This window comes from Chiloscyllium plagiosum, unplaced genomic scaffold, assembly GCF_037043375.1.
Source record: "Chiloscyllium plagiosum isolate Xiang-an unplaced genomic scaffold, Cpla_swu_hap1 HiC_scaffold_29, whole genome shotgun sequence".
In the NCBI taxonomy this organism is placed as follows: domain Eukaryota; kingdom Metazoa; phylum Chordata; class Chondrichthyes; order Orectolobiformes; family Hemiscylliidae; genus Chiloscyllium; species Chiloscyllium plagiosum.
This window is the reverse complement of record NW_028270167.1, coordinates 305,814-328,667: the sequence shown is the minus strand read 5'-3', so window position 1 is coordinate 328,667 and position 22,854 is coordinate 305,814. Positions and strand designations below refer to the sequence as shown.

Genomic DNA, 22,854 nt, shown 5'->3' with positions numbered 1-22,854 from the left:
ATGAAAATTGTCTTTTAGAGGATAGTAAATTGGTAGAATTCTTTACAATAGCAGCTGTTAAGGCTTGGTTATTAAGTATATATAAGGATGAGTTGTCAGATTTTTAATCAGTTAGGGAATCACGGTTATGGGGAAAAGGCAAGAAAGTGGTCTTATTAATGCATCTACTTCATTAACTATCTCTTTAAAACGCTGCGATGAATTTCATTAGGACCCAAGCACACATCAGTCCACAGCTCCATCAATTTGCTGAGCATTGCTTCCATTGTAACTGTAACAACAAAATTTATCTCTCCCTTCAAGCTCCCGATCTACTACGATTACTGGCATGTTTTTTTTAGATCCACTGTAGTGAAGACAGAAGCAAAATATTTGTTCATTTCATCTTCCACTTTGTTGCATATTATTTTTAGCTGCCCATTGTCATTGCCCAGAGGACCAACACTCATTTTCCTTATCCTATTCCTTACAGTCGGTTCTGCTGTAACACAGTAGTTCTGTTCTCGTGCAATCCCGTGTTATAAGAAAATAGTGTAGTAGCAGCACCAATTAAATTAATGGGGCCGAAATCGCATTACAACCAATACATGCTTTAAAATTTTGTGCTTTAGAAACAGTGTCCCCAATTTGTCAATTACAATAAAGCAAATTTGCATTATCAAAACACACATTATAGCAGAATGACCTATATTGTAAAAACTCTCGCTATCCTTTTTTATTTCTACCTAGCTTACTTTCATACTATATCTTGATCCACCTCTTTGTCACTGTCTGCCGTTCTTTATACTCTGACCAATCATCTGGTCCACATTTACCTTTGCAGTTATATGTTTTTCCCTCAGCTCTGATGGTTTCCTTCTTTGGTTAACCACAGATAGTGGGTCCTCCCCTTGGAACTCTTCTTCACAGTAAGAAAATATTTGTTATAAAATACTTGAAATGCTTTCCTTTGGATGTATCTACACCAGCCTGACTGCAATAATCTCCAAAAAAGGGGAATTAGGTAAACAGATAATAAATGCTGAAATGCAAACAGAAAATGCGGAGAAACTTGACTGGTTTGGCAGCTTCTATAGAGAGAGAAGTAGTTAAAGTTTCGAATTCAAGGATCCTTCTTCAGAACACAGTTCTTAGTTCTGACAAAGGATCCCTGGACTCAAAACATTAGCTGCTTCTCTCTCTACAAATGCTGCTGAGTTTCTCCAGCACTTTCTGTTCGTTATTCAGATTTCAGCATCTGCAGTTTTGTTTTTATTTTATGATAATAAATGCTGGCCTTGCTAGTGACGCTTACACTATCAATAAAGATTATAAAAGGGACTTCTAACAAAATCGTGCTTTTAATCTTTTCAAAGAAGTTATAAAAACTGAAATACGATATTTAAAAGTGGTTCTGCAAATAGCCTGAAATATTACTCTAATTACAAGTCAAAGATATAATGTCTGGAGCTTTGAAGTTCATAAATGATGATAAAGATCAGTCCCTGAATCCTGTGTGTTGAACATGAGTACCTATGGAATCAATTCTGTCTCAGTAAATGGTGACATTTTTACTTTTACTTTTATAACTGCAAAGGTTCGGCTGAGGGTTACTAATATAGTCTTTAGGTGCATATTTCACTGACTAAAATGTGAAAACACGTGACAGGTATTTTTTCAAAAGGCAAAGAAAGGAAATGCAGATCCTTAATTAAAATTTAATGTACACAACTTTATAACACACGAATTGCATAGTCATTCATAAATTTTCAATATAGAGTTGTATTAGTCCATTTTCTACCATATAGGATGGTGTCAAAGTGTGTCACCTCACTTATGCAATATTGATTCAGCTAATCATCCTGACTTTGTGGTAAAAGGGATATCACACAAAGGAAGTTGTATGCCACTGTAGAAATCTTTATTAATTGCTGTGTTCAGTAACTCAATGGTTTGTTTTCAACATAGTCCAATTCTGTAGGCCCAAGGTAAAGGTAAAGTCACCATTGTCCCATTCTTTGATTAGAGAGAGATAACTGATGGTGGTTTAACCTAAGGGTAACCATGCCTCAGGCAAGGGGAGAGGTTGAAAAGGAAAATTCTTCACAGTAACATCAATTGGTGCAAAAATTGAACCCATGCTGGTGGCATCACTCTGTGAACCAGCTGTCCAGGCAACTGAACTAACTTACCCCAGGTCCAAGGATAGGTTTGTCGAAATGCATAGTTTGTGGTTTGAGACCTTGCTACTCCAAGAATGGAAACAGACTTTGTTTTTATACCAGAAATTAGTGAAGGAATTCTGTCATTGCCTTGATTGGACAGAGAAGTTCCATTTGTACGTCATTATTGTCTCTTCGTAAAAGAAAGTCATGATTACTTCAGAACCAGTTATCCAGGTTTTGTACTTCACTTTCCCCAAAGAAGGATATTACCCCTTCCTGCAAAGGACAAAGCTCACCACCATGAACAAATTGCCCTTTGAATCAATGCTCTTTGTTAAAAACTAATATTTTATTGCTCTGTGTCACTGCTGTTGTTTATCTCCCTTTCCCACTCTAGACATTCTTCACTTTGTATTGATGTCCCCATTGGCTGGGGTCTCAAACCCTGAAATCGGCGGCATTCTGGACAGACACGAATGTGGGTGCAACCTCTGACTGCTAAGGCAGCTTCATGTGCCAGTCTCTGAGAGATAGGTTCCGGTACTCTGCCACCACACAGTTTCCCATTGCTCAGGCTCATGGTATTCCCATCCCGTGGAATTTCACTGTGATTTGAATGGCTCCGTATCATATAGCGTTTCCGCCGAGACGGTAAGCTTTCTTGGCAAGACACAATACTCCGTAACTCTTTCAGCATCTCCTGGCAAACAGAAATCTGAAAAAAAGCAGAAGGAGAAAAAGCCAAATAACCAGTTTATTAAAACATCCAAGTTACATTCAGCATATGCTCTTTATGAGATAGCTGTTGTCCATCATGCTGGAAACAAATTAGTGCAGCACACAGTCTTGGAAGGCATCACCTTTCACAGTGCCTTCTCTAAATTTCACATTGGAGATTAAAGAAGGTAAATAGGAAGATGGGAACCTGTACTTTTAATAACAGAAATCATTTTCAGAAGAGCATCACAAACCCTTGTGATCCTTTGCCTGTAGGTCAATTTGTCTTGACTTGGTACCTGAAAGGCCTACTTCAAACCATCATTAAAACCATGGTGACTAGTTTTAGATCCCCAGACCAGTGGTATTAGTTCCTCTATCCCATATCAGTTATCTGTAATATCTCAAAATCTTCAATCAAGTTATCCTTTTAACCTAATTGAAGACCAGGTATAATTCTCGTAATCAATTTTCTAAAGATCAGAAAATTGGACTCGAAACATTAACTCTATAGACGCTACCAGAACTGATTAGATTTTCCCATGCTTTGTTTTCATATTTTATTTCAGATCTCCAATATCCGCAGTAATTTGGATTTTCCACACTGCTTCTCTTCTCAGACAAATGAGGTCATGGAATCGTGGTATCCAAAGAACAACAATACAGCACAGGAATAGGCCCTTTGGCCCACCAAGTCTGAGACAACACTTGATGCCTTTCTAAACTAAAACCTTTTGCCTCTATGTCATCCATATCTATCTATTCCCTGCTTTTTCATGTATCTTTAAGATGCCTCTTAAATGTTGCTATTGTTTTGCTTCCACCATCTCCTCTAGCATGCATTGCAGGCACTTGCCACACTCACACATCTCCTTTAAACTTTCGCCCTTTTATCTTAAACCCATGTCCCTAGTAACTGACATTTCTACCTTGAGAAAAAGACTCTGACTATCCTTACCTCTCAATTTTGTAAACTTCTCTCATGTTATCCCTCAGCCTCTGACATTCAAGTGAGAAGAAACCAAGCTTTTTTGTATTGACATGCCCTAGAATATCAACATACTCTCTCTAGACTCATCATCCACTATATCCTTATCTTTTGTGAATACCAAGAGCCTCACCCATTTCCCTCTGGCTCCATGCCTCAATTCTCTCCTTCATCCTTGAATGAATTCTTTCCCTATCTATCCTCTTACTTCTTGTACACATAGAACATGGATGTATAAAATGCCTTGGGATTTTCCATAATCCTGTTTTCCAAGGACATTGCATGGTCCCTTTTAACCTTCCTAACTCCTTGTTTAAATTACTTCCTATTTTCTTTATATTCTTCAAGGGCTCTGCTCATCTTCAGTTTCCTAAAACATATGTATGCCTCTTTTTTGCTTTTGACTAAACTCACAATTTCTCTTGTCATCCAAGGTTATTGAATCTTGCCATCCTTATCCTTCATTTTCACAGGAACATCCTGAACTCCAAAAAAACTGGCCTTTAAAAGGTTCCCACATGATGTGTCGATTTACCCTCAAACAGCTGGTCCCCCGATCTACATTCCCTAGTTCCTGACTAATGTCATAATTAGCCTTCTCCCAATTTAGTACTTTCAACTGAGGACTACTCTTATCCGTATCCACAAGTAATTTAACATTTATGAAATTATGGTCACTTTCCAAAATGCTGCCCCGATAATTTGATCACTTGGAAGGGCTCATTCTCCAGTACAAGGTCTAGTATAGCTCTTTCCCTAGTTGAACTATTTACCCACTGGTTCAAGAAACCCTCCTTGATGGACAGAACAAAGTCTGTGCCATTCAAGCCACTGGCACTAGGGGAGTCCCAATCAATATAGAGAAAGTTAAAAATCACCTACCATAACAAATCTTGTTTTACATTTTCTAATAATCTGTTCACATATCACCTGCTGGTTGTTCAGGAAGCCTGTACTGTAATCCTATCAACGTGATTGCACTTTCTTATTCCTGAGCTCTACCCACATGGCCTCACTGGATGAGCCCTCCTAAGTGTCCTCCCTCAGTACAGATGTGAAATTCTCCCTAATGTTATGAAGGTGTAAGAGGTACTGTACCTTTAAGAGATTTGAAGGACTTAGAGAAGCACACAGAGTACCGGAGAATTTACAATATACCAACCTCCAATTTTGACAATATTAAAAACCAATGAAACGATCTGATGCTTTGGGGTATAAGACCGGGGAAAACTGAACAGCTGGAGAGGAAAACTGCCAAAAGACCAACAGATGTTGGTTGCTAGCAAGAACTCTCTGAGAGGTACCTGTCTGGAGAAGGAGTTTGCACAGGAAAAAAGATTGACACCAACCTGGAGAGCAAATCTGCAGAGGAAGATACCAAGAGAAGATTCGGCAGCGGGCTGGTTTTGAAATTTGAATTTTTTGGTAAATCTTAATTGTGGCTTTTATTGGACCAGCATGATAGAAGGGAAAGTAAAAGATAGGTATTATAGAAGGAATTGCAAATAGTTGTTAGTTAATTCGCTGTTAGACTTTTAAAAATAATAAAGTTGTTAATTTTTACTTTAAATAGTTCTTGGCCTCTAAAATTTTCACAGATTACTGCATGGGATAAAGCTTTACTGTGTTGCTGGTTTAAATTCAACGCGGTGGTGGGGGGGGAGGGGTTTACCCCTTATCATAACATAAATCATGAACACAGCTTCCCCCAATTTATTTTTTACATCCCTGTCTATCTTGCCTGAAACATCTAAACTCTGGAAATTTAAACCCTTGTCCCTTCCTCAATCAATTCTCTGTAATAGCTGCAATCTCATAGTTATATATATTCATTCAAGCTGTAAATGTATCTGTCTTACCTGTCATACTTCTCATATTGAAACTAATGCACTTCAGATTGCCAGTCCCACTATGTTCAGTTACCTCCCCTGTCTATTCTTCCTGTTGGCTTTACTGGTCTTAGTATCCGATTCCTCTTCAGTCTTTTTACTTGCTGACCTACTGTTCTGATTTCCATCTTCTCTGCCACACTAGTTTGAATCCTCCTGAGTGACACTAGCAAACCCCTCTGCCAGAATATTGGTGCCCCTCCTACTCAGATAGAAGTCCATTGATCCAGTTGTTTCTTTCATTGTTGAATGGCTTGTTAAGATAATTTTAGTAGCATTGAGAACAAACCATCGATTACAGCAGAAGAAACAATTTTTGAAGGGCAAGCCAGTAATACACAACAAACATTCGGCTACCAATTCTCTGCTATGTGAGAATTATGGTTATTTGCTTGCAGAGTATGTGCTAATAATGTAACAGCAGTGCACTGGTTGCCATATGTTTCATATATTTCTGTAAATATTAAAGATGCAGAACTTAACCCAGGTCTATCAGCACTCAAAGTTTCACTTTCCATGTTTGGGAACTAACTTTCTTATGGCATTATTTCTGAAGAACCTTTTTGAAGTATACAAGTGAATACCTTCAGCCTGCATTACCTCTGTTTCTGTGGAATGCCTCATTGTCCATGTAAATTCAATCACTGCCATGACAACAGCAACAATCAGGCCACAGATTAGAACCACAAAAATTCCACCAATGTTTTCCATTCCTAGACCTGAAATTATGAACAAAAAGGAAATTATGTTACAGTCAAATTCACAACAATGAATTGCTCCTTTGGGTCTAGCAGTATTTGAGTGGACTTCATAGAAAGTGGTTATGGCATCAGACTAGATTTTGCAGAACAGGCTAGTTCAGATCCCACAGAAATCTTGGGCTTCTTTTTCTTTTCTGATTGCAATAGACTCTAGACTATCCAACTCCTCACCGTCCTTCTGACCCTGACAGCAATTTCTTGTCACTTGAAATCCCATTCCTCGCTGCTATGCTTCTTATAATTGCTGTTAGATTCTGATTGGAAAATCAAAACTTAGGAGTTAAAATCACTTAGCACCTGCCTTCAGCCCTTCTCTCTTTGTTCTCACTTGCAATTGGCCTATCTGCTCATCCACCTTGACAATTATCCATTCTGATTCCTTCCCATACACCAATCCCATTCACTGTGTGGATCAACAAGCTCAGAGGTTATGAGTAATTGGGATTTGGTGTGAGTATAGATACAAACACAGTTTTTAATAGGCTGAAAGTTACTTCTATTGAATGAAATATTCACTTTCTCTGCTGTATAAAATAATTTTCAAGAGATAATGCACCTACTAAAGAAATGCGTTGACCTCACCTTTTGCCCTGTGTTCTCCTTCCTTTGGGCACTTTCCTCCCTCCCACCATTTACGTTTTAACATTTCCAGTTGATTATTTTCCTGAAGTTGGAGAATGGCCAAATCAAATTCATTGCGAAAACGTGAAGCTGTAGGAATGGTACAGAATGATTAGTAACAGAACTGAAACTAAAGATTGTTTGCTGCAATATAAGATACTGGACTGAATTGCAAGGCCTTCAGTGGTTCATAGGAGATCAACACCCATGTTTCACCAGTTGATATGCAAACTCTAGATTAACAGTTTAACAGATCAACAAATTGACACACAAGGTTTCTGTAAATGGGAAACTAGACTTTAGTCTAAGGTAACATGCAAATAGATATATCTATAACTGTTTCAGATTAAGTTACCACTGGTAACTATTAATGGCATCTAGTCTTTGAAAAAAATCAAGAGACTTGTTAAGCAGTCTGAACAAATTTCTAGTGATACAGGTTGGGCTTGTGGCAAACCTCAATAGTTAGTGGACAAGAAATAAAAAAAACTTTCAGGTATTCATTGCAAGTTCAAGTTTTCAAAGGCATCTTACGTATATGTAGTACTAGCACGTTTTGAGAAGATTTGTAGCTCAGGTTAAGGTTCTGGTTGTTGGTTTGCTCGCTGAGCTGGAAGGTTAGTTTTCAGATGTTTTATCACCACACTAGGTAACAGCTTCAGTGAGCCTCCGAATGAAGCACCGGTGGTGTAGCCTACTTTCTATTTATATACTTGAGTTTCCTTTGGTTGGTGATTCTTTTTCTGTGGTGACATTTTCTATGGTGATGTCATTTCCTGTTCTTTTTCTCAGGGGGTTGTAATTGGGATCCAACTCCATGTGTTTGTTGATAGAGTTCCGGTTGGAATGCTATGCTTCTAGGAATTCTTGTGCATGTCTTTGTTTGGCTTGTCCTAGGATGGATGTGTTGGCCCTGTCGAAGTGGTGTCCTTCCTCATCCAGATGTAAGGATACTAGTGAGATTGGGTCATGTTGTTTTGTGGCTAATTGATGTTCATGTCTACTTTTCTGCCTGTTTGTCCAATGTAATGTTTGTTACAGTTCTTGCAAGGTATTTTGTAAATGATGTTAGTTTTGCTTGTTGTCTGTATAGGATCTTTCAAGTTCATTAGCTGCTGTTTTAGTGTGTTGGTGGGTTTGTGGGCTACCATGATGCCAAGGGGACTGAGTAGTTTGGCAGTCATTTCCGAGATGTCTTTGATGTAGGGAAGAGTGGCTAGGGTTTCTGGACGTATTTTGTCTGCTCATTTGGGTTTGTTGCTCAGAAGTCCGTGGACTGTGTTCATTGGGTACCTGTTTTTTTTTAATACACTGTATAGATGATTTTCCTCTGCTGTGCGTAGTTCCTCTATGCTGCAGTGTGTGGTGGCTCATTGAAATAATGTTTTAATGCAGCTTCATTTGTGGATCTTTACATGTGGATGAGGAAGGACACCCCTGAAAAGCAGGACGTCCAGAGTGGTTATCTCCGGTTTGCTTCCAGTTCCTCGGGCTGGAGAGGTCAGGAACAGGGAGATAATGGACTTAAATGTGTGGCTGGGGAACTGGTGCAGGAAGCAAGGATTTAAATTCTTGGATCACTGGGTATGTTTTGTGGTAAGCATAGATTATACAAAAGAGATGGTTTGCACCTTAATAGGTTGGGGACCAGCATTCTGGCAGGCAGGTTTGCTACTGCAACACAGCTGCGTTTAAACTAAATTGCGGTGGGGAGGGGACAAACTGGAAGTTTAAGAAGGAAATTGAAGAGAACAAGGGAAGTCAAGAAAGACAACGGATCAATGAAGCAGAAAACTCAAAAAGGGATCATGCCGTAAGGTTGAGTGAAATAGGGGTTGATAGGAAGGGTGAGGGCAGTAACAAATTAAAAATACTATATATGAATGCACGAAGTATTAGAAATAAGATGGATGAGCTTGAGACTCTTTTGGAAATTGGCAGCTACGATATTGTGGGGATAACTGAGACGTGGCTTCAAGTGGACAGGGCCTGGGAAATGAATATTCAAGGCTATACGTGCTATCATAAGGACAGACTGACGGGCAGAGGGGGTGGGGTGGCCCTGTTGGTAAAGGATGATATTCAGTCCCTTGCACGGGGGGACCTAGAATCAGGGGATGTAGAGTCAGTATGGATAGAGCTGAGAAATTCTAAGGGTAGAAAGACTCTCTTGGGAGTTATCTACAGGCCCCCAAACAGTAGTATGGATGTAGGGTGTAAGTTGAATAAGGAGCTGAAATTGGCCTGTCGCAAAGATGTTACTACAGTTGTTATGGGGGATTTCAACATGCAGGTAGACTGGGAGAATCAGGATGGTATTGGATCTCAAGAAAGAGACTTTGTGGAGTGCCTCCAGATGGATTCTTAGAGCAGCTGGTGCTGGAGCCGACCAGGGAGAAGGCAATTCTGGATCTGGTATTGTGCAATGAACCAGAATTGACCAGGGACCTCGAAGTGAAGGATCGGTTAGGAGGTAGTGACCATAATACAATAAGCTTCAATCTGCAATTTGAAAGGGAGAGGGTACAATCGGTAGTGACAATATTTCAGGTGAATAAAGGGAACTATGGAGCTATGAGGGAGGAGCTGGCCAAAGTTCAATGGTGCAATACCTTAGCAGGGGTGACAGTGGAGGAACAATGGCAGATATTTCTGGGTATAAAGCAGAAGATGCAGGATCAGTTCATTCCAAAAAGGAAGAAAGATCGTATGAGGAGACAGGGGTGGCCGTGGCTGACGAGGGAAGAAACATATAAAGTCAAAAGAGAAAAAGTATAACATAGCAAAGATGAGTGGGAAAATGGAGGACTGGGAAGCTTTTAAAGAACAACAGAGGATTACTGAGAAGGAAATATGCAGAGAAAAAATGAGGTACGAAGGTAAACTGGCCAATAATATAAAGGAGGATAGTAAAAGCTTTTTGTGGTATGTGAAAAGGAAAAAAAATGGTTAAGACTAAAATTGAGCCCTTGAAGACAGAAACAGAGGAATATATTATGGGGAACAAAGAAATGGCAGAAGAGTTGAATTGGTACTTTAGATCTGTGTTCACTGGGGAAGATACAAGCAATCTCCCAGAGGTAACTGTGGCTGAAGGACCTGAACTGAAGGGAATTTATCTTTGCCAGGAATTGGTGTTGGAGAGACTGTTAGGTCTGAAGGCTGATAAGTCCCCGGGACCTGATGGTCTACATCCCAGGGTACAGAAGGAAGTGGCTCTAGAAATCGTTGGTGATTATTTTCCAGAGTTCGATAGATTCAGGATCAGTTCCTGCGGTTTGGAGGGTGGCTAATGCTGTACCACATTTTAAGAAAGGAGTGAGAGAGAAAGCAGGAAATTATAGATTAGTTCGTCTGACCTCAGTGGTGGGAAAGATGCTGGAGTCAATTATAAAGGATGAAATTACGACACATCTGGATAGCAGTAACAGGATAGGTCAGAGTCAGCATGGATTTATGAAGGGGAAATCATGCTTGACTAATCTTCTGGAATTTTTTGAGGATGTAACTCTGAAGATGGACAAGGGAGATCCAGTGGATGTAGTGTGCCTGGACTTTCAGAAAGCCTTTGATAAAGTCCCACATGGGAGGTTAGTGAGCAAAATTAGGGCGCATGGTATTGGGGGAAAAGTACTGACTTGGATTGAAAATTGGTTCAGCTGACAGGAAACAAAGAGTAGTGATAAACGGCTCCCTTTCGGAATGGCAGGCAGTGACCAGTGGGGTACCGCAGGGATCAGTGCTGGGACCGCAGCTTTTTACAATATATATTAATGATATAGAAGATGGTATTAATAGTAACATTAGCAAGTTTGCTGGGTGGCAGGGTGAAATGTGAGGAGGATGTTAGGAGATTACAGGGTGACCTGAACAAGTTAGGTGAGTGTACAGATGCAGTTTACTGTGGATAAACGTATAGTTATCCACTTTGGTGGCAAGAACAGGAAGGCAGATTACTACCTAAATGGAATCAATTTAGGTAAAGGGGCAGTACAAAGAGATCTGGGTGTTCTTGTACACCAGTCAATGAAGGCAAGCATGCAGGTACAGCAGGTAGTGAAGAAGGCTAATAGCATGCTGGCCTTCATAACAAGAGGGATTGAGTATAGAAGCAAAGAGGTTCTTCTGCAGCTGTACAGGGCCCTGGTGAGACCGCATCTGGAATATTGTGTGCAGTTCTGGTCTCCAAATTTGAGGAAAGACATTCTGGCTATTGAAGCAGTGCAGCATAGGTTCACAAGGTCAATTCCTGGAATGGCGGGACTATCTTATGTTGAAAGATTGGAGCGACTGGGCTTGTATACCCTTGAGTTTAGAAGACTGAGAGGGGATCTGATTGAGACGAATAAGTTTATTAAAGGATTGGACATCCAGGAGGCAGGAAACATGTTTCCACTGATGGGTGAGTGCCGAACCAGAGGACACAGCTTAAAAATAAGGGATAGGCCATTTAGGACAAGATGAGGAGAAACGTCTTCACCCAGAGAGTGGTGGCTGTGTGGAATGCTCTGCCCCAGAAGGCAGTGGAGGCCCAGTCTCTGGATTTGTTTAAGAAAAGTTGGATAGAGCTCTCAAGGATAGTGGAATCAAGGGTTATGGAAATAAGGCAGGAACAGGATACTGATTGAGGATGATCAGCCATGATCATAATGAATGGTGGTGCAGGCTCAAAGGGCAGAATGGCCTACTCCTGCACCTATTGTCTATTGACGGGGACAACACAGCCATCCTAGGACAAGTCAAACAGAGACATGCACGCGAATTCCTAAAAGCATGGCATTCCAATCTGAACTCTATCAACAAACACATTGACTTAGATCCCATTTACCACCCCCTGAGAAAAAGAACAGGAAATGATATCACCATAGACATGATGGTCACTGCAGGAAATAACATGACCAACACAAGGAAACTCAAACATATAAATAGAAAGCGGGCTACACCACCGGTGCTTCATTTGGAGGCTCACTGAAGATGTTACCGAGTATGGTGATGAAACATCTGAAAATGAACCTTCCAGCTCAGTGAGCAAACCTACATCCATATGTAATACTATTTATCACATGGGGGTTTCAATAACAACTGTCCCTACACTTGAAGAAGAATTTATCATGTGAAGAGAAAAATCTTTAAAATGATTGCACTCTGTTATGCTGCCTAAACAGAAAGTCTATCCTGGATGATTGAATGAATATCAATGGACTTGCACATGGAATCAGCAATGAACTTGCTGGTCACCGAGTCCTTCAATTGGCTGAATCTTTTTATTTAAATGCAAGTGTATAGGAGGTTTAGGCTTCTACATTGTTAGAGAATGAAGAATGGTAAATTAGAGCTAATCTATGTCATTAAAGGTATCACAATTTATTCATATTTTTACTTTTTTTTCAAAATCTCATGACTGAAATCTTCTTTCATCTCATCCTGTTTCCCATCAATCATCAAACGTACAGCATATTTCCAAGGTACAGCAGCAGAATGACACTTATGAGGAAGTCCTTTGCTAATTATCAGTTGACCAAGTCATCTGGCTCAGAACTCAAACTTGGTTATTTTGATGAAAGCAGCATCAAAGACTTGAATAAGTTGAGTGGGACTAATTGGAAAGCGCTGTCAAAGAGCTGGGAAGTGTAATGGGTCAAAGAGCCTCTTTCTACACACTTTAACTTTGAGATTTTTTTCCCCATAATTTGCTTTCAATGTAAAATTACTTTCGATGTATGGTTTTCAAATAAAGGGTAAGAGCAGTGACTATGCTTGATTCTGTATCCTTTTTTGAAAAGGCAGAGGTTTCAAATGTGAGTTTACGTGCAATAATCCCTGTTACCTCAACTGGTGTGTATTCCATGTCACCAAAAAGTTTCAACCAAAGCACTTGCAGATAATCTGTGATTCTCATTTACCTTCTCCCTTTTCTTTCCCTATTTGTCAATTTTTTTTAAGATGACTGTTTATATTTCTGTATTCAATACTATTGAAAATCCATGGATCATAATGTTTCTTTTTTCTTTACCCGTGCTAATTGATCTGTAAAATATTTTCAACTTTTTCAAAATATATTTCTCACATAACCTAAAGCTTGATGTATGCGTCATTAATGCTTGAAAACCACAGTCACTTTGTGTGTATGTAGGAATATCCAGTTTAAATCATGGGAACAATGGTATTGCTTCATCAAATTATGCATGTATAATATGGAATTTTTGCCAACTAAATGTCACTGAATGCTAGTTTGACGCACCGAGTGGTAAACCTATACCATATCCTTTGGTATCCAGGAGACCACCGATCTGTGTAAGGTTGCAATTACGTTGTCTATGGTATTCATTCATGGTAGATTCTAATAAGAATGCGTAATTGGAGTTCAAAACTCGAGAAATTCCTTCTTCTGTGCTTTTCACAAAGACACTTGGCTGTTTAGAATGCATATAATTCCACATTCTCTGGTAGGTCTGGTATCGAGAGTTCTGGAAACCAAGCAAAATAAACATTTCTTAAAAATAAAACAAATTAATAAGCAGAAAATTGTATCATTGCTGGTATTTTACCTGGAAGAAAGTCATGCTTGAACCTCTTTGAATTGTCCCATATTCAATGTTTGTCTGGTCAGCAAGGTCATCAACTGATTCTATGGGTACATCCATTCTCTGTACAGTGAGAAAGGCAGCCAGGTTGGCTGTGTAAGATGATATGATAATCAGTGTGAAAGCCCACCTGAACAGAAACATATAATCAAACCAACAGTGGAATGTAGACTTTGTAAAACTGATGCTGAAATTTAGATTGAAAAAATAACCAAAGATACAATTCCTGTCAATCACAAAAATTCTTTGATTATTTAGCAGATTCCATTAGTTATCACACAAACCATCATAATATCCTTACAGCCATTTATAACTGAAAGGCTAGTTCCAATAATAAACTTAAAGTGACCAGGTTCATCCACAAGATTTTTTCCTGTCCCCTGACAATTGCAGTTCAAAACAAATTTGTTATCTTTAGCTGCAAGTCAACAACAGGAATTTTCTGGATAACGTCCTGAATGCAAACGGAAGATGAGTTTACTTCTGAGATGGCTACAGAATCTGTTGTTACAACTCCTGTCAAGACTTTTTGAAAATAATTAATCATTTCCCAACAACTGATGGAAAGAATCAACAAATTTTCATGTTCTAAAACACTAAAATTAACATTGACTAAAATGACTTAATAGTTAATTAATACATTAAATTACTTTCTCATTTACTAAACACAACTGAAAATATGTTATGAACAGTTTGTTAGCTATGCCATATTCTCAGCAAAGTCAGAAAGCACATGACATAGGGTATAGTCCAGCAGGCTTATTTGAAATCACAAGCTTTTGAAGCGCTGCTCCTTCATCAGGTTTCAAGTCAACCTGCTGGACTAAAACCAGGTGTCATGTGACTTCTGAATTTGTCCAACACCAGTACCTCCAGATCATATTCTCAGCAGATTTGTAGCCTTGTGGATGAAGTTCCACACTCCTCTCTGCTTTTCAATGCATGAAGCAACAGGAGTAGACCATTCAGCCGATTGAGCATCCTCTGCCATTCAATATAATCATCACTGATCTTGGGCCTCAACTCCATTTATTTTCCTGTTCTTCATAATCCTTTATTTCCAGAGATTCTCAAAAATCTGTCTTTCCCAGACTTAAATATTATCAATGATTCAGCATGCACAACCCTCTGGATAGGGATTACCCCTTGAGTAAAGAAATTTTTCCTTATCTCAATCCTAAATAATCAACTCCATATCTTGTTCCATTATTAAAAATCACACAACACCAGGTTATAGTCCAACAGGATTAATTGGAAGCACTAGCTTTCAGAGCGACGCTCCTTCATCAGGTGATTCTTCAAAACCTGATGAAGGAGCGTCGCTCCGAAAGCTCGTGTGCTTCCAATTAAACCTGTTGGACTATAACCTGGTGTTGTGTGATTTTTAACTTTGTACACCCCAGTCCAACACCGGCATCTCCAAATCATTGTTCCATTATGTTTTAGATTGCCCTAGGAGCAGAAACATCCTTTCAATGTCTACCCTGCCAAGCCCCTTCAGAATCCTGAATGTTTCAATGAGACCCTTACAAGAAGGCTCAGTTTATTCAGACTCTCAATAAAGGATAAGCCTCTCATCCCAGGGGAGCATTTGATGTACCATCTCCAGTGCATTTATATCTTTGCTTAAATGTGGAAACCAAATTACAGACAGTATTCTAGATGTAGTCTCACCAAAATGCTATGCAAGTTTAGAAAGACCTTTTTATTTCTGAACTCCAATCCACTTGCAAGAATGGTCAATATGCCATTTGCCTTCTGAATTGCTTGCTGTAGCTGCATGCTAAATTTGTGCTCCTTGCACAAGTCTCTGAACAATAACATTTACAAATCTTGTGCACTTTAAAAAATATTTTACTTGTCTACTTTTGTGAAAATGAATAAACTCCTGTTTCCCCACACTGTACTCCATTTGCCATCTTGTTTCCCATGCACTCAACATATTTCCTTCACTCAACAGTCTTCCAATGTCCTTTGAAAGTTCCTTAAGTAAATCTTCTGAATATGCTCAATGGATTCCAGTGGCAAGGCTTACTCTGGAAATTCCTTGCTCCTTAACTCTCAGATTCCATCCTCAACTGAAAAATAGTTCTCTTCAGCACCCTATTCAATAGCCAACACAGTCTTTTCCTCTAGTTGAGTTATGCCCAGTTTCTTACTCCAGGTTTATTCTGAATTCAAATTCATGTGCAGAATGAGCAGCTGCCTCTCCTTTGTGTCAAGTTGTGAAAAGTAGCACTTGAAATTTTGTGTTTCAGCTGGGTGTCTTTCCCATGATGATGAAAACAGACTATCTTGTCTCTGGATAGAATTCAGTATCGTTTCACCATTCTCTATTCCAGAACATTGTGTATTACCTTTGAAACAAAAAGTGCTGCAAAAAACTCACCAGGTCTGGCAACATCTGTGGACTGAGAAACAGAATTAACATTTTAAATCCGGTGTAACACCAAGGGTTGGTGCATAAGGGAGGGTTTTAGATTCCTGGATCACTAGGACCATTCCTGGGGAAGATGGGACCTCCACAAGCAGGATGATCAGTACCTGAACCAGAATGCGATCAACATCTTTGTGGGTGGGTTTGCTAGTGATGTTGGGAAGAATACAAAAAAAATCAGCAGTGGGTGGGCACACTGTTACTGCAATGGGAACCTGTATACTTTAGTACAGGAACCAAGACAGAGAAAGTTCAGCCATATTGAGTTCCAACTGAGTAAGATGAAGCTGGATAGCTTTTAATGCTAGGAGTATTACAGGTAAGACAGATGAGTTAAGGATGTGGATTGGCACATGGAATTGTGATATTGTTGCCATCACAAAGACATAATTGAGTGAGAGGCAGGATTGGCAACTTAGCATTCTGCAGTATAGGTGCTCCATGCAGGCAGGGGAAGGTGTAAATTGTGGTAGTTTAGCATTATGAAATAAGGTGTCAGTTACTGCAGGAAAGAGGGATGATATCTTGGATCTTCAAATGAGGTTTTTTGGGTAGAAAAAGCAAGCAAAATAAAAGGAACTGTCACACTGCTGGGAATGTATTACAGACCCCCAAACAATGTCAGGCAAAAGTGAGGACTGCAGATGCTGGAAATCAGAGTCTAGATTAGAGTGGTGCTGGAAAAGCACAGCAGGTCAGACAGCAACCAAGGAGCAGGAAAATCAACGTTTTGGGCGCTATAGGGAACATTGGACACCCACACCAATCAACCCCATCACCCTGTGACCCAACATTTCAACTCCCCCGCCTACTCTGCCAAAGACATGCAGATCCTGGACCTCCTCCACCGCCACTCCCTCACCACCCGATGCCTGGAGGAAGACCGCCTCATCTCCCGATCTCCCGCCTCACAACACTTCAACCCCAGGGCACCAATGTGGACTTCACCAGTTTCCTCATTTCCCCACCCCCCACCTTACCTCAGTTCCAACCTTCCAGCTCAGCACCATCCTCATGATCTGTCCTACCTCCCTTCCCACCTATCCACTCCACCCTCCCCTCTGATCTATCACCTTCATCTGCACCTCCATCCATCTATCGTACTCTTGGCTACCTTCTCCCCAGCCCCACCCCTCATTTATCTCTCCACCCGGAGGCTCCCTGCCTTCATTCCTGATGAAGGGCTTTTGCCCGAAACATCGATTTTCCTACTCCTTGGATGCTGCCTGACCTGCTGCGCATTTCCAGCACCACTCTAATCTAGACCCCAAACAATGTCAGCAGGCAATAGAGGAGCGTATAAACAAGATGTGCAAAACAATAATAGGATAACATTAAGACCATTTCAACTTCACAATATTAATTGGGGTAGTCATAGTGTAAAAGGTTGGAGGGGACAAGTTTCTTGAAACTGGACGGTTTTTTATGTTAACACATAGAAAGTCCAAACAGGGGACAGTACAATGCTGAACCCAGTTCTAGGGAACAAAGTCAATCACATAATTGGAGTGGCATTGGGAAAGCATTTTAATAACATTGACTATAACATAATAACTTCTGTGTTTGGCCAAAATAATTTACCCAGATAAGGGCCAATGAACATGGGCAGATATAGCCTGCCAGTCATTCTGGAATTATTTATTTTTAACTCATGAAATTTTGACTACCTTAAGTCCATACTTTAAAATAGTTTACTGGAATATTTACCATTTGAAATTCTTCATCATGGAATCACAGACTGATACACATAAAAAGAGGCTATTTGATCCATCATATTCATATCGGTACTTTGGTAGAGTTATCCAATAACTTGCACTCCCATTCTTCGTCCCGACAGCCTTATAATTTTTCATTGCTTTCAAGCAACCATTATCCTATCATAGCCAGTATCATTTGGTCTCTCAGGTCTAGTAACTGGAGATTCCTTACCATACTCCACTAACACAGCGTGTGGAGAGTGCTCGAGGCATGATCTCTGATCCTTGCTGCATGAAGCCACCCACTGGGAACCACAGGCTGTTTCCTAGAGAGTATTGATTGACCAACACTTTACATTTTCCTCTAAAGCAAGGTTGCGGGTTATACCACTCATAAGGAGACAGTCTGTAAAAGAAATCATTACATCTAAAGTACAGAAACTGTTACCGTGCCCATTCAACACTGTTTCGTAAGCAACTGGTCAAAACATATCAACTGCATAAGAGAACATCGGCCGCTTTCTGTATTGCCTAAACACTGCCTACATTATAAGCTAAAACAATCTACAAAAATCATTAATAACTATTAATCTTCAGCTCGTTTCATTATGTGTTTTAGTCTAACCTCCTACTTTAGCCAATGTCGGGACTTTTAAAATAATAAATATCAAATACACAAAGATAATGATGTACTTATGGAGGGACTTAATAGAGCAAACAGTGGTTTCACAGGACACCCACATGACTATACCTGGCTACAAGGAAGAGAACACAACTGACTGCAAGATAGGCAAGCACCATGAAGAGCCAAACACCAGGAGAGAAAGGGTCCAGGAAGGAAAAATAACCAGGCTTCCTACCCTGAAATACAGTAAGGAAAGGACATAATTGACATGGAATATCTGTTTAGCACAACAGGAATCACATTAAACAATAACATACACATACAGATGAATGAAAAGTGAATTTTCACAAGTTTACACTGGAACTTGAAATAAATGATGAGATTTCACTGATCTGGAGGATGGAGCAACCAATGAAATATGAGGGACTCATGTCCCAACACAGGTCAAGCACTGACCAGTTGCTGAACAGTGGGAAAGTTGGTGGGCAAGTCAACCATCTACTGAAGGCTTGCAGCTAATTGAGGGTGATCCTTCTTAGCCTCTGGCATTCTATGGGAGGTTGCCAGTTGCATGGAACCAGCATCATCACCTTCGGGAATCAATTAGAACCAGAGGCTCCAAAGCTCGAGGAGCTTGCTGCTGGTGGCAATGATCTCTCTACGTCCTGATGAAATCACTGTAGAGATGTCTCCTCCAGACACCAGGATCCACCCATGGCCCCAGCAGAAAATTTAGATCTTTTCTTCTCCTAGAGGGTGCCTCAAGACAAAGTCATTATAGAATCCCTACAGTGCAGAAGCAGGCCATTCAGACCATCAAGCCCACCCAGACCCGCCCTCTCCTGTATCCCTGCATTTCCCATGGCCCATCCAGCTAACCTGCACATCTTTGGACTTTGTAAGGAATCTCACATGGACACAGAGAAAATGTCCAAACTCCACACAGACAGTTGCCCAAGGCTGGAATCAAATTGAGAGGCAGCCACACTAACCACTGAGTCACCATGTTGCACCATCTTATTATCCCTGCTGTCATTAAGGCTAACTTTCTTTGTGGCTCTGCTGAGGCTTCTGAGCTTCTGCTATTTGATTGGGCAGGGTGGATAAAGGGGAACTAGTAAATGTAGTGCATTTGGATTTTCAAATGACATTCAAAAGGGTGCCTCATTAAAGGTTACTGGACACAGTAAGAGCTCATGGCATTAAGACAATATATTAGTGTGAACAGAAGATTGGCTAACCCACAGGGAACAGAATTGAGATAATTGAATCATTTTCAGCTTGGCAAACTTTAAATGATCGAGGTTCTACGGGGATCAGTGCTGGGCCCTCAACTATTTCCAATCTATTTTCATGACTTACATGAAAGTCAGAATACTTGCTACAACTGTACAGAGCATTGATTTTGATCTCATCAAGACTAATATACTTATGTAGGAAGTAGTTCAAAGATTCACTTGGGCTAATTGATGGGATGAAGGGGTTGTCACAGAGGAAAGGTTAAGCAAGTTAGTCCAAAACTGATTTGAGACTAGAAGAATGAGAAGTGATATTTGGTCAGCATAGACCTGTTTGGGCTGAAGGGTCTGTCTTCGTGCTGTAGGACTCTATGTCTTTTATTATCAAAAAATAAGATTAAGGAGGTTTGACATGGTAGATGCTGACAGAATGTTTCCCCTTGTGGGGCACACAGAACAAGGGGGAAAATTTTTAAAATTAAGATGAGAAGAGAGATGTCTTCTCTGAGGATTGTCAATATTTGGGATTCTTCTCAGACAACAGTGGACTCTGGACCATTGAAAATACTCAAGGATTGGTTTAACAGTTTTTTTTCCCTACAGAAGAATCAAGTTTGATTGAGATCATGCTAGATCATGCTAGATCATGAATGTTGAGGTGAAAATCAGATCAGCCATGATTTTGTTAAATGGTGGAGTAACCTCAATGGGCTGAATGGACAACTCCTCCTCCGAATTATTAAGATCTTATGATTTTATGGATCTAACATTGAACTTATTCCTGTCTGAAAAAATCTGCCGTAATATTTAGGGTTCATCATGCCTCTGAGTAACAGGTTTATTTCAGGCTCACAACTTCCAAATAAATTATAGGCCGTCTATTTTGTTCCTTTGATTTCCTTAAGCTGCAAGTGGAGACGAGGCTTTACTGAGAAGTAAAGGGCCTTGATTATCTGAAATAAGCAAAGCAATGACTCATTCAGTCTGACATGTCCTGATGTTTCTTTCTTGGTGCCAAGAAATGTTATGCAATATTTGTTGCCTATATCAATACTGCATGGTGGTCGTTCCTCATAAGCCCAGGTCTCACCAATCTTTGCTTTCCCTACGTGTTAAATACCACCCACAGTGCTCAACTTTATTCTGACATTTTTGTACATGGTTGTGTATTATTGATGCTTGGTAACAATTTGGAATTGGATGGATCCAGAGATAATCTTTATTATGCTGTAGCTTTCTCTGCAGCTTTGGAGACCTATCTCTGAAAGGGATCATTGTGCCATAAGCTGTAGAAATGTTCTATTAAAGATGATTCATTAATAGCACTACACATCCTCAGCACGTCCACTATGCTACCCACTCATAACCACAACCCTTTGTGGTGATCCTCTGCTCTCTGACTATGGTGTTAAATATCAAAATGAATTCAACAAAACCAAAGAACTGCAGATGCTGAAGATCTGAAACCAAAACAGAAATTACTGGAGAAACTCAGCCGCTCTGCAGCATCTGTGGGAAGAAATCAGAAGAGACGTTATTTATGCATGTTCTTTCTGTCTGCAAAGATCAGGCCACTGTCTATTGACATATGTAGTTTCAAGTGCACAGAAGTATGCCACACTGTGAGCCTATCTTGAATTAGTTGTTAGTGTAATTCTTAACACACAGAATTATATCCAATGTTGAACACTGTTTTGAGTCTTGCAAGCACAAGCTGGTTGAAAACAGTCCTGTAGACTTGTAGATCACATCAAACAGCATGTCCCTTCAGCTGTCTGCAACTAGAGGGGTACTGGCTGTATCAAAACAAACCCTGCTTGCAAAACCCAAAACGTACTATCCAATATTATATTATATTCCACAATTAGAGAACATTTGCCAAACTATATTGTACTCTAAGAATTACACTGACAACGGTTTAAGATTTCAAATCAGGCATGCAATGTGGCACACTTTGAATGCACACGTATATTAATACACAGGCATGAAAAAGACAGAAAGAACATATATACACAGTCCTTCAACTCAACAAAACAGGTGACAGCTAATTCTGATTAGTTTCTCTGGGCAATGCCTTGACCAACCAGAGTCAACCCACCTGGATTTAAATTTAAACAAATGCATTAGCTTTTGTTTTTGTTACAGTCATCATCCCATCCTCCAAGTGCTGTACTGTTTTTTGAAGGAAAGGATGCTAGGAATAGATCAGCGTAATTCCCTTGCAATGAAACTAACAGAAAATGGAGTCAAAGTTAGTGAATTGTCTCCATTTCACAAGTCACCATGGCAATTTTAGTTGTATACCTGTTAATCAGTCACTAACAGTGGCAACAAGAGCAAATCAGAGGCTAGGTATACTGTGGCAGATAACTCATCTCCTGACTCCCCAAAGCTTGTCAACTATCTTTAAGGCACAAGTCAGGAAGGTGATGGAAAACTCCTCACTTGTCTGGATGAGTGCAGCTCCAACAACACTCAGGAAGCGTTACACCATCCAGGACAAAGCAGCCCACTTGACTGGCACTACATTCACTCCCTACACCACCGATGCTCAGTAGCAGCATTGCACACCATCTACAAGATGCACCACAGAAATTCATCAAAACTCCTTAGACAACAGTTTCCAACTATCCTGACTTGGAAACATATAACCATTGCTTTCCTGTCGCTGAGTCAAAATTTTGTAATTCTCTCCTGAAGGCCTTTGTGGGTCAACTTACAGCAGGTGGACTACAGCTGGCAGCTCACCACCACCTTCTCAAGGGCAACTAGAAATGGGCAATACATACTGGCCCAACCAGGAATGCCCACATTCCACAACTGATTAAACCGTGTCCCGAGTAGCCAGCTCTTCCAGCGGGTAAAGATTACTTCCTGCAGCAGCTGTCTGACTTGATCCTTAATACTGTCCTTTGGTCTCCTATTCCACAGCCATTGTGAGCACATTTCAATACAACTGAGTGACTGACGGCAGTCCCCTAAAATGCAGCTGATGCAAGCGATGTGTTAAAGTGCAGAAAGCGATTTTAAAGTTCTGCAAGGCAATCAATCGTGATAATGAGGTGAAGAAAAATATTGATGAAAATGAAATGAAACAAAAAAAAGATCAAATTTCCGTTATTCACTGTGATGACAAACAAACTTCAAACTCAA

General features: G+C 40.1%; 1 protein-coding gene across 2 annotated transcripts in view; it reads right to left on the bottom strand.

Annotated features, from left to right (window-relative positions):
• Nucleotides 1-1,683: 1,683 nt before the first annotated feature.
• The window catches only part of LOC122540572 (glutamate receptor ionotropic, kainate 4), a 192,569-nt gene continuing 171,398 nt past the window's right edge, over nt 1,684-22,854 (bottom strand). For both annotated transcript variants that reach the window (XM_043676446.2, XM_087976264.1), the window contains 7 exons: nt 18,590-18,699; nt 18,071-18,244; nt 13,669-13,834; nt 13,362-13,587; nt 7,082-7,210; nt 6,339-6,457; nt 1,684-2,859 (listed from right to left, as the gene is read on the bottom strand). In XM_043676446.2, coding sequence (XP_043532381.1) covers nt 2,494-2,859; nt 6,339-6,457; nt 7,082-7,210; nt 13,362-13,587; nt 13,669-13,834; nt 18,071-18,244; nt 18,590-18,699 — 1,290 coding nt within the window. In that variant the 3' untranslated portion in view covers nt 1,684-2,493. The remainder of the gene's footprint in view (nt 2,860-6,338; nt 6,458-7,081; nt 7,211-13,361; nt 13,588-13,668; nt 13,835-18,070; nt 18,245-18,589; nt 18,700-22,854) is intronic.